General features: G+C 41.0%; 2 protein-coding genes across 3 annotated transcripts; both read left to right on the plus strand.

Annotated features, from left to right (window-relative positions):
* Positions 1-3264: 3264 nt before the first annotated feature.
* Positions 3265-4846, plus strand: LOC103976829 (protein DEEPER ROOTING 1-like). 2 transcript variants are annotated; one of them, XM_018822238.2, is made up of 5 exons: positions 3265-3480; positions 3568-3628; positions 3723-4240; positions 4322-4475; positions 4555-4846. In XM_018822238.2, the coding sequence occupies exons 1-5, from the start codon at positions 3475-3477 to the stop codon at positions 4572-4574; spliced, it is 759 nt and encodes a 252-aa protein (XP_018677783.2). In that variant the 5' UTR covers positions 3265-3474; the 3' UTR covers positions 4575-4846. The 2 variants fall into 2 exon arrangements, with proteins under 2 accessions (XP_018677783.2, XP_064950846.1); XM_065094774.1 differs by having other exon boundaries at positions 4322-4846.
* Positions 4847-5612: 766 nt separating this feature from the next.
* Positions 5613-10698, plus strand: LOC135606251 (protein TIFY 10a-like). The gene is made up of 9 exons (XM_065097219.1): positions 5613-5861; positions 6267-6336; positions 7984-8124; positions 8351-8470; positions 8963-9270; positions 9478-9640; positions 9885-10051; positions 10143-10200; positions 10326-10698. The coding sequence occupies exons 5-9, from the start codon at positions 9132-9134 to the stop codon at positions 10468-10470; spliced, it is 672 nt and encodes a 223-aa protein (XP_064953291.1). The 5' UTR covers positions 5613-5861; positions 6267-6336; positions 7984-8124; positions 8351-8470; positions 8963-9131; the 3' UTR covers positions 10471-10698.
* Positions 10699-13855: the final 3157 nt, after the last annotated feature.

The following is a 13855-nucleotide window of genomic DNA, read 5'->3' on the forward strand; positions in this document are numbered from 1 at the left end:
GTGCCATTACTGAAACACTTTCAACTGCATGTTATTTGCAATGTGGTGTAAGCAATGGTGATGAAAAAGAAAAAAGAAAATGGTGGCAAACCCTTTTTCTTGTTAGAGGTCAAATCTTTATATTATTATTCTTGAGATTCCAAATCAGTAGTTGCTGATTAGTAATTCAATGCTTGATCTTAACATTTACAACTTACATGTGGGAATTAACTGATTTCGTATCATACAAGTTGTTGACAGCAGATGTTGAAGTTTGTGGTCCTCTTGTACAATGCGTGTGCACAGCAAGATCGAGGACAGGAAGAAAAAGAGTTCTTCCAAGTTGACTACTCATCTGAAAGTGATAAGAGGCTGGTTGTAGATTTTGATGTGTGCATGAATCTGCTTGTGACTGCACTGCTTTGAAGTCTTCCGGAGTCGTAGAATTAGCTTTGTTAGGAACCTGAGCATGAACACAGTTGTCCACATGGTTATCAAAAGTGATCTGCTGCTTTCTGAACAAGCACCTGTTGACCAAAAGTGATCATAAGATACCCAATCAAGTTGGCTCACTGTCCTGAATCATTCCAGCATCTGGGAGAATAGTTGCCCTTTCAATGAGGCAGTTGATGGTTTCATTCATGCTTTGACTTTCTTGCTGAATCTTGATCAGTTGACTTTGTCCCATGCTGCTGCTTAGCTTCATCTGACCACGACATTTTCTTCACATTTGATGTTGAACAATGCGGTCAAAACAGTCGAGGGCTGCGAACCCGAAGATAAGTGATTCGACTTTTATCTCATCAACGTGCAAGAACAATTTAACTGGGAGCTCTTCTTCTTTTGGTGGAACCTCCACTGGGTTCTCTGTTCTTTTGTAGCATGGATGAGCCTCGTAGTTCTTCCAATCCTCTGTTAAAGTTCTTTCCGATTCGATGAAAAGTCTTCTTTTCCCAAGAGCAATTTGCATGCTTTATCATCATTCATCGTTGAGCTCTGTTTCAGATCATATGCAGTATGAAATGCTAGAATATGTGTTCTCCAAGCCTGTGGTACAGGCCATGGCACACCTTCCTACGGAGGATGCAAATGTGGAATTGAGGAGAGATCTTTTTTTTGTGTATAGTGGATCTCATCCCACCCACAGTGGGAGCCATTGTTTTACTGTCTCGAGGTGCATTGGTGCCGTCAACAATCTGTGATCTATCGCAAGGCATCTCTACTTTAGTTTCCTTGCCTGAGGTGTCTCTACCCACTTCCTCACAAGTCCTCTCATTGCCATTTTATCTGTATCTCGAGAGTTCAACACTAGGGAGAAGCGTTCATGGACCACATGGCAGAGCTGTTCATCTCCTTCACCTAGAAATCATACCTTGCTTCCATCAACATCTTCGCCCCCCTCTCTCTCTCTCTCTCTCCTGTTTCTATTATGAAGAGTTGCAACTTGTTTCCTATGCTATTTCCTTTGCGTTGAATCTGTTCAAGAGTCAATCTTCTGTAAAAGGGCAAAACCCCAGCGATCACCACCATTGCAAGCAATTATCATATGGGGAAAGTGGTGGCCCAAGCTTCTCCTTTGACCTGCAGCGTGCTTAATGTATGACATCGAGGGTTGTGGACGTACGTGGAGGAATGGAGAACGACACAGTGCAGGATAGTTTAGTGGCAGTAGCATCATGGTGAGCGACGAGGAGACGACATAGGGGAACGAACGCAGAGGTCCATCTGATCTCGGGGACTGTTTCCAGGGGATGGGTTAAGTCCACGGAGATCTGGATTTGGAGCTGCGTGATGTGGTGCGAATGATGGTTTGAGTGGGTCAACTCCGTTCGACACACGCGTCGGTCCGACAAGCACAAGATCCTGCCATCGCCACCTTGTCGTGACACTTGCTCTGTGCACTCTGGGAGAAGGAGAAAGAAGGCTTTGGTGGCGCCGCTCACTCCCAGCTGGAATGCTGGAACCGATGAGGCTTTGGGATCTGTGACTTGCTTGCGATCTTCTTATCTCCCACTGCCTTCTTTGATTTCATCTGCACTGCGATCAGATGATTGATTCTTCTGCTGCGGCAAAGCAAAGAAGAAGAAGAAGTAGAAAGATGGTGTTCTCAGTTACCCACAACCAATCTTTGACTGCAAGTCTCATGGGTTTGGAATTATCTGATATATATATAAAGATATCAAATTTGCATGTGTGGATCACAACTTGCCTATTGTTCTTTGTTTCTGATGCAAAAAGCACTTGAGATGAACTCATTCATTGCAGTGGAATTGGAATTGGAATTGGAATTGGTAAAGCTTAAACCTAACATGGATTCTCAAGATCAACTGTGAAGAAGATTCAATGGTATGCATGCACAAATAAAGCTCATAACCTTCATGTGAGAGATTAAACTTTGTCACACATCTTTCAATGCAGCATAAATAAACAAATTCAATTCATGGCATTGAGATTTGAAAAGACATACTTCAAAAATAAAAATATCCTGAAACTTGAAAGATGGGAAGAAAAGTGGTTTATATTTAACTCATTATATTTGAGATGCAATGAGATCCATATGAAGTCAGGTATGGAAGCTTGAATTGATATGATAGCTGAGATGAAATAAATTGAATTGCATGGTACAAATTTGCATTGTCTATACTGTCTCTCTCACCCATCCCCTTCATTTGGCATGCATTGTTGCATTGATATGCTAAATGTGCTGTGTGTTGGACTGAAACGTATCCCAAGCTGACCTGATGGCCACTGTTACCTGTGCCATGTCATCTCCATCGTAGCCCCAACAGTAGAAGGAATCCAACTGCTTGCCTTATTATGGCTGCAAGATGATGTTGTTAGCTTTCCAAGCACAAGCACGCTTCCATGTCCCTACGCCGCTGTAGGGTGGCTGGGTTCTACCCCTCGCCACCTCTGTCGTGCAGTGCCAGTTGCCATACGATGTGATGGGAGGCAGCAAAGCTGCTCCTGAAAGCTCAGATGTGCATGCCCCCAAGCTCTTTCGAGAGGGATTGCTTCTTTGGCCATCAAGATCTGATCCCAACCCTTCTCTCTTCAAGGACAGAACCATGTGCTCGCCGAAATGTATGCAACCGCACAAGGCTTCTGTCAGCAAACTCGGCACGGAAAAGCGAACCTTGCATTCGTCTCATGATCGTAATCCATGCATGGGGAGCGCTCACTGCTCAGTCGAGAGAGGATATTTGTGGAGCGTAGAGGCTGAGAAGGGTTGGTGAATCGTCAGCAGTGACCTTAGACCGATACAATATGGCCATGGCATTCTGTGGCACTTTGCTCACCGTCTATATAACCCCTCCATCGATCCCATTTGTTGAAGGAAGTTCCAGGTAGTCGCTTGGCTTCTCTCTCTGTCTCTTCCAAGTGCTCTCTGTAGTGCAGAAAGGAATGAGAAGATTGTAGACACTCTCAGCAAGCAAGCAAGCAAGCGCGCTCTCTCTCTTTCTCTCTCTCTGCCTCTTTGTTAGGATCTGAAACATGAGGGTAAGGAATAAAGCCTCTTCTCTCTCGTTCTCTATCTCTCATTGTCATCAACATTTTGACGGAGTTTGTGGCTTGTGTTGGCTTTAGATCTTGAGTTGGGTGCAAAACAAGTTCAATGGGAGACCAGAGAAGAAGTGTTCTGCTTCTCGTGAGTGAGCTTCCCATTCTTGCTTTGATCTGTGTCATCTGTCTTCCGTCGGCATCGTGTAGAATGATCTGCTGATTGATACACTATTCATCAGGTGCTTCGGCTCCTGGAAATGAACACAGCGAGTGGCCGCAGGCCCTGTTGGCAATCGGAACATTCGGCATCAACGACATGAAACAAGACCCACAAATCGCAGAAAACTTGGATGCTTCAGAAGACTTGCTTGATTTCACGGCAGAAGAAGTGAACACACTGCAGAAAGAGCTAGCAAAGCTGCTGAGCCGAAAGCCAAAGTGTAGCACCAGCGGATCCGAGATCGCTGAAGAAGAAGAAGAAGAAGGTAGAGCTAATCTGCCACTGAACAGGTTTCTCAATTGCCCGTCGAGCTTGGAGGTCGACAGGACCACCAGCTTGAAGCTCGACAACAATGGCGATCTCTCCCCCTACACCAAGATCATACTGAGCAAAGTGAAGGATGCATTACAGGGCAACCGCAATGCCATCAAGAAGAAATCACTCTCATTTCTTCTGAAGAAGATATGTGTCTGTCGGAGTGGCTTCGAGTCACCTCCAAGCTTCAAAGACCCCATTCCTGAGCCAAGGATCGAGAAGGTATGGCAAATTCTTGTTTGCTTTCTTCCTCGTGGAGATTTGTCATCTACGTGAAGCCTTCGTGCGAACCTTGGATGACAGATTCTCAAGGCAATTCTTACCAAGAAGAGCTCTGCTCCAACATCAATGAGAAGCTACTTGAAGAGCAAACCCAACGAGAAGTTGCAGGCATCAAAGGTGGAGGAGGACGACCGTAGGAAAAATCAGTGTAGATGGGTTAAGACAGATTCCGAGTGTAAGACGATCAATTCTTGCATTACAATGGTAATACCATGTTTTGATGGCCACTGATGTGAAACTGTTCTTGCTTGCAGATATCGTTCTAGAGATCTAGAAACCAATATGGCATTGAATGTCGGTATGATCGAAGGCGGCTCTCTCTCTCTCTCTCTCTCTCTCTGATAGTGTTGATGTTTATGAAGAAGCCACTGAAGGTATGCCAATTGCTTGGGAGTCCCAGACTGACCGTGGAGCAGAGAAGCGAACCAGAAGGGTTTTAGCAGAGGAGAAACGCTGCATTTTTGCTGTGAATTTATGCTTTTGAGTGTTAATAGTAAAAGAAAAGGAAATTGTCATGCAGATGTTATAAAGCATTTTGATGAATGGCTCAATCATCTTTCTCTTGTGCACATGTAATTTGAGATGCAATAATTCTTGAGCTTGTCAGCTGTGCTTGCCCGAGAAATTGTCAGCAATTGTGATCTTCTCAGACAGTGGAGTGGAGTGGAGTGGAGAGCTGTAGAAGAAATCTATCTGCACCCACGCAAACTTTGACGACCCATTTTTGTTATTTATAATTCTAATATTCTTATGTTATCTATATATATATATATATATATATGTATATATATATATATGTATATATATATGTATATATATATATATGTATATATATATGTATGTATGTATATATATATGTATATATATGTATATATATATATGTTGTCAATTTATAACTTAATTTTTTTCCTTCTTCATTAATCCGTGAAGGAAATGCCTCTAAATACAATTTAGAGCTCTTTTAGACGAGTCTTCTGTGTTCTGATCTAACAAATCACACATTAAGGTAATAAAATTGGAATCAAATGTGGGGCTCACAACTGTCGACAAATCGGAGGGCTTCGCCTGGTGTTTTGTCTCTCGGCACGATAAGGTGAGGCGTCGGTGCGTCTAGCACGTGGCGCTTCCGACGCTTCTGCTACGTGAGCTGCTGCTGCGTCTCCGTCATCAAATCCCTCCACCAGCTCCCCGTTCATCAGTGAAGTCATCCGACGACGCACGTCGTGTCTGAATGCAATCTCAGCCGTTCATCTGAAGATATATTTCTTCCCTCGTCATGTGCCAAATCAACTCTTTTTCCGATTCGTTGGATACGTGAAAAAGGCGTCGCCATTCCGGACAGGGTTTTCGGAGTCGGGCCGGAGGTGATGGCTGCTGCCGCTGGTGTGTCAGGCTTGACGATGCTAGGGTTGCAAAAGGATATGGGGAGATCGTGAGATGTGGGGTGGTGAGGCAAAGGGGAATTCGGGCTGCCGATGGGTCCGAAAGGGTCGGGGCGCAATGTCGTCGTCGGAACAGGAAGGTGTCTTGCTCTCCACCTCTCTTGCGAGCTACCTTGACGGTAAGCTTCGGCCAGTTGATCTGAATGGTTGCAAATATTTACATGGTGTTGTTGGATAAATTTTCTGTAATGAATACGCGGAAAATCTAGATTTTCTATCAGCTCTTAAATTTGAGCATTCTTTAGGTCTAAAGTTCCGATTTTGTTGTCTTTTCTTGCATTAACTTTGTTTTCTCTCAATCGATCTTGTTACTTCACTTTGATTGGTTAGAGTCGGAACCTGTTATGGATTATAAATATCCTATTTAGGGACATTTTTTCTTTGATTCATATGATTATGGTTTTCTTTTAATGAGGATGTGAATACCATATGGCCCGTAATGTATTTCTTTTATTTCTGCAATATTTGTTGTGTAAATCTGGTCAGTAAGCGCAAGCTTCACCCCATTCTTGTTTAACTGGCAGGATTTGTGGTGTTCAGATTCAGATGGAGCTGCAAAGAATATTCTACCACTCAGTTTGAGCACACATAGTGGTAAGGCTCTGCAGCATTCATTCAAGGGTGAATTTTGGTTATGTGGTCAACTTTAGGTGTCTGAGGAATGGTGAGATATTGAGTTGGCAACTATTAGGAGAGTTAGCTGTTTTTATGTAAAAGGGATCCCTGCAAGAAATTGTGGCTATATGGCTTTATTCATTTATATACTTAAATTGCAACTCACCAGTATCATATTAGTTGAATTAAACATTTAGTGCTTAAGTATTAAGGTAGTGACAGAAGTATATATGACCTTTGCAGATGAGAAATATATATCACATTACTTATATATGTTAGTTCCTTTTTATCTTTCTCCTCACTTCTTGTATACCATTTCCAACCGATATGATAGTCAAACTCTGATCAAATGCAACTTTGTTTCCGTGACCCATGTAATGCTACAGCTTATAGCTTCACTTGGCAGTGATTGATGGTAAAAACATTCTCTCTGTGGGGTTAGTCTTAAATGCATGGAAGTATTTATTCTTGCCCTGATTCTCAACAGCAAGAACACATGAATTCCAAAGACCACTTCAAAATCTTGATACATTTTCCACGGCATTCTTGGTTTTTTGAAGTGCCTACTTCACTTGCAGATATGATTTTCACAATTTTTTTAGCAGGAATCGTTTAATATCAAAAACTCATTATGCAAAATCCCTTTTTTGGGAGGAAGTTGAAGGAGTGGACATTATTAGTGGAGAGGAAGCAATAAATTAGGGTTTATCATGACCAATGTTACGAGCTTGTGGAATACTATTGGATCTTTGTAAAATTGATACAATAGTGTTACAATGAATACGATTGGGAAGTCCAGTGACAAAAGAAGATTCGTTATATCATTATTTAGTTCGAATGGGTGAAATGAGGGAATATATTCTGTATTCCATCTTATTGACGATCATGTCATGTAATTCATTTTGACTAAGAGGAACTGATTCATCGTACAGCGTAGGAGATATGTACTGTGATATTCTACTTGGTCTCTGATCCATGGGGAGAATGTCATCTTTATAAACGAACTAGTATCATTATCTCTTTTGATACTTACCTGACTGTTAATATGTTGGATACTTGATTCCATTTGGTTTGATGTATACTGCTTAAACTCCTGTGTTTCAGTTGCAGAGATTAGAAATGCGAGTACCATCGCCTAGTTAACGCAACCTCGTAGTCGGATACTCTTGTACTCTTATACATGCTTCTAGAGGCATCGATATATTTTCATAAGTGCTTTTTCCTAGATTCCTCTGCACTAATTATCATTTTAACTAAACGTTCACATTTTTCTTACATGCCTTTGTATTCTTCATATCAGCTTGCTTTAACCTTGTAATTTCATGTGTTGCCACCCTCATGCAATTTGTAGTCAGGTCTACTTGGCTTGCTTGTTCTTGCTCATTCTTTGTTATTCTGGGCTTGCTCGACATAATGCGTCAGTAAAGTCGGTGCAGAGCATCTCTTGCGACTTCTTTTCATGGCACATTTCCAGCTCATACGATGAAGATAACTGGGATACATTTGGCTAGTATTTCATACTCGTAATACATGTTGAAAACGGAAGCAGCATCATTTGCAAAGAAAAATCTACCTCAAGTATTTTTTTTTTCTTCCAGTGACAACATTGTTGTGTACTCCTAACAGGCTCAAGAAACTGGAAGCGATGCCACATATCTGAAAGGCTCCATGAGACAGAGAATGAAGTTTCTTGTTGCGGTTTGCTTCGGATCAGCCATGTAAAGAAAGCCCCTTTTCTTCATTCCTTCTGAAAAAATTGAAATTTAGGTATGCAGAATTATTATCATGACTCATCGAAAACCTGAAAATTTTATATGCTTCTTCTCTTTGCTGCTTGTCGTCTTATAATTTTGCAACTCATGGATTGAAATAAGTTTAGCAATCGAAAATAGATAAAAAGAGTGTAAATAATTTCTTCCAATTCAACTACATATATCATCTTTATACTTGTCGGCTCATGCTATCATCTGATTCCGTGCTCATTGTCAAACAGGAAGAGAACGGAGTCCTCGTGAATGATCAACACAACGCTAACATGGAGAAGGATGCTTTCCGTGACATCTCGAATCTTTGATCCAAGAAATCTCATGTTTTAGCCGACATTTAGAAGAAGGTGTAGTCTTATTATCACATTTACTATACAGACAATATTTCAACTCTTTATTTTATGTTGAGCTATGAAATAATCGTATGCACAATTTTTAATTCAAACGTGATTCCAACAACTCTCTGCTAAGCCGCCACGATCGATGATCCGTGGCGCGACACGATCGACGTCCTCCCTCCCTCCATTTGTCGTCGCCGTCCCAAATCCCCCAACATTTTCCACGTTTTGTTTGCCAGAACCAAACCCCAACATTGAACAGGTCAACCCCATTAGTCAAAGCACATGCATTAGAACATTTACGTATATCTTCTTGGACTCGGTCCACCCACCCTCGCCCACTCCGTCCTAAGGGAAAAAATATGTATTGGTTGAATCCTTAATTTATGTTAGTATTTAGATAATTTACGTATATTTATTTTGAATTACGCGATAAATAAATTATTTCCTCACCTGCGTTTTGTTTTATCGTCACGTGTTCTATAACTATCCTATACATAGACGACGAGACATAAGGCGATCGGGGAGGCAAGAGAAGCGCTGTCGAGAACCGGTGGCTCGAGCGGAAGAGAGGTGGAGAGGAGATCGGTGCATTGGAGCTTGTTCTCGGGAGGCGAAGCGAAGCTTTTTGGATCGAGCCATCCGATAGCCGGTGAGTGGGAAAGAGACGATGGAGATGGCGGCGCGGAAGCAGGGGAAGAACAACTTCGCCGTCACCTGTAGCCTCCTCAGCCGTTACATCAAGGAGAAGGGGAGCGTCGCCGAGTTAGGGATCGAGATGGGCCAACGACCCGAATACGCCGCCAAAGGTGAGAGCTTGATGGGGTTTCGACGCGAAAGTTGTTTCGATTTCGAATGTTTGGGGAGTGGATGAACTAGTTCGTCTTGGTTTTCTTGAATCATCTCCGAAACCTTGGTTTTCGGGAGATATATTCCAAAAGATCGGAGCTTTCTTTTCTTTAGGGATCCAGATTGCAAGCCACTGTTCGACTGACTCGCTTCGGTCCATCTTTTAGGCAAATCGCAAGCGTTTCGGCCGCCGCCGACCACCATGAGCCTGTTGCCGGGAGCGGACGGCGAGAAGGAGGAAGACGTTTCCTCCGCCGGAAACGTCATGGAGCTGTTTCCACAGCGGGCTGGCTTCGTCCCCTCTCTCGCGGCTGTGGCCGAAGATGCCAGGTACCACCTCTTCATCCAAACAACTCAAATTATCCTTCAATTTTCGAAGAAAAATCTAATCTTTTCCCATATGCATATAAAGCTTAGAAATGCTATGGTTTTAGATGATAGAGAACAATGGTTTGATCCATGTTTCTGTTCGTTGTCCGTTATTTCATCCCATGCTCTTAACTAAACTTGGTGCTCGTCTGTAATGAGAAGTTTGAGGGTGTTCTGATTGTTTATATGGCTGCTTGTACTGCAGTGAACAAGAGAGGAACCAACTCACAATCTTCTATGGAGGGAAGGTGATGGTGTTCGAAAATTTTCCAGCTAAGAAAGCCAAGGATCTGTTGCAGCTAGCAAGCAAGGGGAGCTCAACTGTGCAGAAATCTGGCCATCTATCAAGAACAGTACAGCCTAATCTATCTTGTAATGAATCTCTCCTTGTTGTTAAATTGAGATTGGATAATAGCTTTGCAAATCTACAACTCACTAATGTTGTTGTTTGGTTGAACTGCAGACCTTCCTATCGCTCGAAATGCGTCGCTCCAGCGATTCCTCGAGAAGAGAAAAGATCGGTAGGTAACCCTTGCTTCATGATTTGCTGAGCGAAGCAAACATGTTGCTGAATGTTTCTTGATTAATTGTTGTTGCAGTGTCGTGTCCGTAAGTCTAACCGGTTAACCTCTGAAAAAAATTTCAGGATCAGTGCGAGAGCACCATATCACGTTACTGCCTCTCCTGAAACGGTGAATCCTGTGAAGCAAGAGAAGAGCGGATCATGGCTTGGCTTGGGTCCTCAATTCTCATTTCCCAGCCTCAGTCTGAGCTCTGAGCACACCAGATAGGATCACCCGTAAGGCTCAGGAATCTCAGATGATGTCAAGTCTTGATTACTTCTTTTTCTAGAATACTTCTTCGTGGTACTGTAAAAAATGTGTTCGATGTCACTGACGACTTAGGTTTCAGATTCTTCCTTTTTAACAGACTGTCTCATATTGTTGCCTTATAGGAATCAAAGGAACATACATGTACCTATTATCATGATAAATTCAATACAAATTTTGTTTGCAGAATTGGTGTTCTTTGCTGCTCATGGTGTTCTTCTCTTATGCTGTCTGAAATAATTGTGATTCTGTTGCTATCTTCCCCATATGCTGTTGATTGTTATAGATTCTCTGAAGTAAGAAAAAGAAATTCTATTCAAACGTATATCGGTTTTATTATTGGTTTGACAAAGTTGGAAGAGAACCAATTGCCACTAGTCTTCCTAATTTTGATTCTTTGTCACTCATTAACAGCTCTAGATAAAATGGAGGCCTAGGTATATTTCTTTGCAGGTTAAAAGGAAAAGAAATATAGCTGTATCTTGAATGAGGAATTTCATATTGTTATCCATCTAGAAGATGATTAATCTTCTTTGAAGAAAGTAACTCTTGCTAAGTTCTACTTTTCTTCATCTTCTGTGCAAAGTGACCGATATTACCTATTCTAATCAAAGGCCTGTCTACCAAGAATTAATTTTTACTGAGACCTAACTTTCACTTTAGTCACTGAAGATGATCATTCAAACTAAAGTATTTAGTCAGCCTCTTTGGAGTTCAAAACTACAAAAGAGCATGTGTTTGATGAGGATTTGATTATACCAAACAAGTCATGCCTTCTTACGGACGCTAGAACTGACTAGTAATTGAAGACCTCAAGGATTTGGAATTCCCTTCACTTGAAGGAAACAAATGGAACAGTACGAGTGTTGGAAGGGCAAATCTTTCCATGTGAAGGTATCATGGAGAACGAAGTTGACCTCAACTTTGTTTTGTATATGCCAACTTGTCGTAGAGCACAAGGCGGTTGATGGTGGGGATTGGTTGGTAAAAGACAACTTCTTGTGTGGAAATAGGAGGAAAAAGAAACCTTCAGATTCATTGGAACCATTCCTTCTCTTTGAATGATTACTATGTTCATAAGAAACTTGTCCTTAATTCAAAGGGTTGATCACAGGACAACCAGGGTCAAGATTAGTTGGCTGGTGAATCCTCACCGAATCTTTTGATTCAAGTAATATATTCGACAAGTAGCCACTTGTTGTTGTCAATAATTCTCAATGATTAGCCCAGTTGCTAAACAATTAGGAGAGCTTTAAAGTAAGATTCTAAAAGATTTATGCTAAGATCTTTAGTTAACTGTGGTGGTCCTTGTGCCATGAACTTGCTTTGTTGATCACATTAGGTTAATTTATGGCCTTTTAGGTAGAAAATGTGAGAGTGAGATACAAAGTCACTATGAATCATGGAATTTTGATAAGTTTCACATGGTTGCCATCATTTGGAATACAAGGAGGAAATCTCTTCTAAATCTTTAACATCAAGGCACATGTCATGTAAAGGTTTTATTAAGTGTGAGAAACAAAAGGATCATGTGTAGCTGGAGGAGTCAAAAGTAGTAGATAGTCATATAGGGGGGGGAGGAAATGGAATTGGTGATCTTCTAATCTAAATTGAGGAAGACAAGCCTATCAACAAACATCACTCCCACTCAAGATATTGCGTTGACTAATAATCCTTGATGATGGCAACTTGTTTTCCCATTCGATACTGCAAAATAACCATTTGTTCTTAAGCTGCGTTATCCCATATATCATGTACTAAATCTTTACCTGCTTCTGTTTCAAGTGATACCCACATATGTTTGATCATCTACTTTGATTTGCCAAGAGAGTGGTTACAACTCCCTGCGAAAGAACAAAAAACAATCACTAGTAAATGCATTTAGTAAACACTAAGAAGATCGTCCTCCACAGAATTGTGGATCATCAAATGTGTTCAGTATCTCATTATGAGATGAATCTCACTATTGACTTTTGATGAAACTAAAATCCACTTGATTGTAAAAAATCTTCCTTCGAAATGGTCGGGGATTCGATAACAAAGGTGAATTGCTCCCTTGTTCTAATAAAGATTTGCAGCAAAATCTTAGCAAACTGGTTTTAGTTGAAGGACATAGTAAAAGTGGCAAATGGATCATAAATAGCTGAGGGAGGAGCAGGAGTTTATTTTGTGGAAACCAGGCATAAACTTGTGGGTGGAAATATCCATTTAATGATCTTTTTTCAGATTTTGTTTTAAAAAAAAAAAAGAGTGGCCAAGAGTGCAATCTTCCGGAAATGTCCAGCATTATTCTTTCTAGTTATTGATGGAAATCGAGTAGTGTGTCCTTGATTGCATTATTCCATATATGATGCACTCAATTCCTATGCCTCCAGAGAGTGACTTGATCCTTGAGGTAGATCTCAAGGAAACTGATGCTTATCACTTGCTTTCTTGTACATGATACTTCACCAGATAGAATCCGTTCTAACTGCATCCAACCAAACATGATTTACCAGATGTTTAATGCCTCCTCTCTTCCTCATATGCTAAGCTAAGACCAAGTATGGTGAGTGCCAGAAAATTTCAATTGATACATAAATCCTCAAGCGGGTTATAATACATGAAATTTGTGTTGGTTTGATCTTTGTGTTTTTGTTTTTGGTCTGATAGCAAGGGTGGTATGAGTTTGATGGTCCTTGTTCTTGTTGAATCCAAATCCACCTGGATCCATTTGTTTGAGGTCTGTAGGGTCTCAACAGCATATGTTTACTATATGCTAGGATTCAATAAACTTCAACTGAATCTCTGATCAACACAATTTTTTTTCTTTTTCCTAAAAATCTTAGAGGTTGTAAACTGATATTCCAGTATACTCTGTGGTCACTACTCCAAACCATGTTTTAAAATTTCAATTCCTGAATCTATACTGCCGGATTGGTATACAGCATGGTGAGACATGGCACATCGGTATACTAGTCAGTATTGAGAAACGAGAAGAAGGAAAAAAAAGGGATAAACAGAACAAGACTACTAAACTAGGCAGGATGAGAAGAGGAGGTAAACAAAATTTTAATTCTTGGATCTATACCGTCGGATTGGTACGTAGCGTATCGAGACATAGTACGTCGGTATAATAGTCAGCGTTGAGAAACGAAAAAAGGAAAAGAAAAGGAAGAAGAAGAAGCACAAGATGGATGGATCCGTCGACGGACGAATATATGGCAGCATGAGACAAAATTCGAAGTATATGGTTGGCTAAAATGATTGATATTGTCGTCTTAACTAAATAATATTTTTTTATTTTAATTATTTTTACTACCTCAAGTTCTATGCTGTTGTTCACATAATACATAACTATTACTTT

Source organism: Musa acuminata, chromosome BXJ2-2, assembly GCF_036884655.1.
Source record: "Musa acuminata AAA Group cultivar baxijiao chromosome BXJ2-2, Cavendish_Baxijiao_AAA, whole genome shotgun sequence".
In the NCBI taxonomy this organism is placed as follows: Eukaryota; Viridiplantae; Streptophyta; class Magnoliopsida; order Zingiberales; family Musaceae; genus Musa; species Musa acuminata.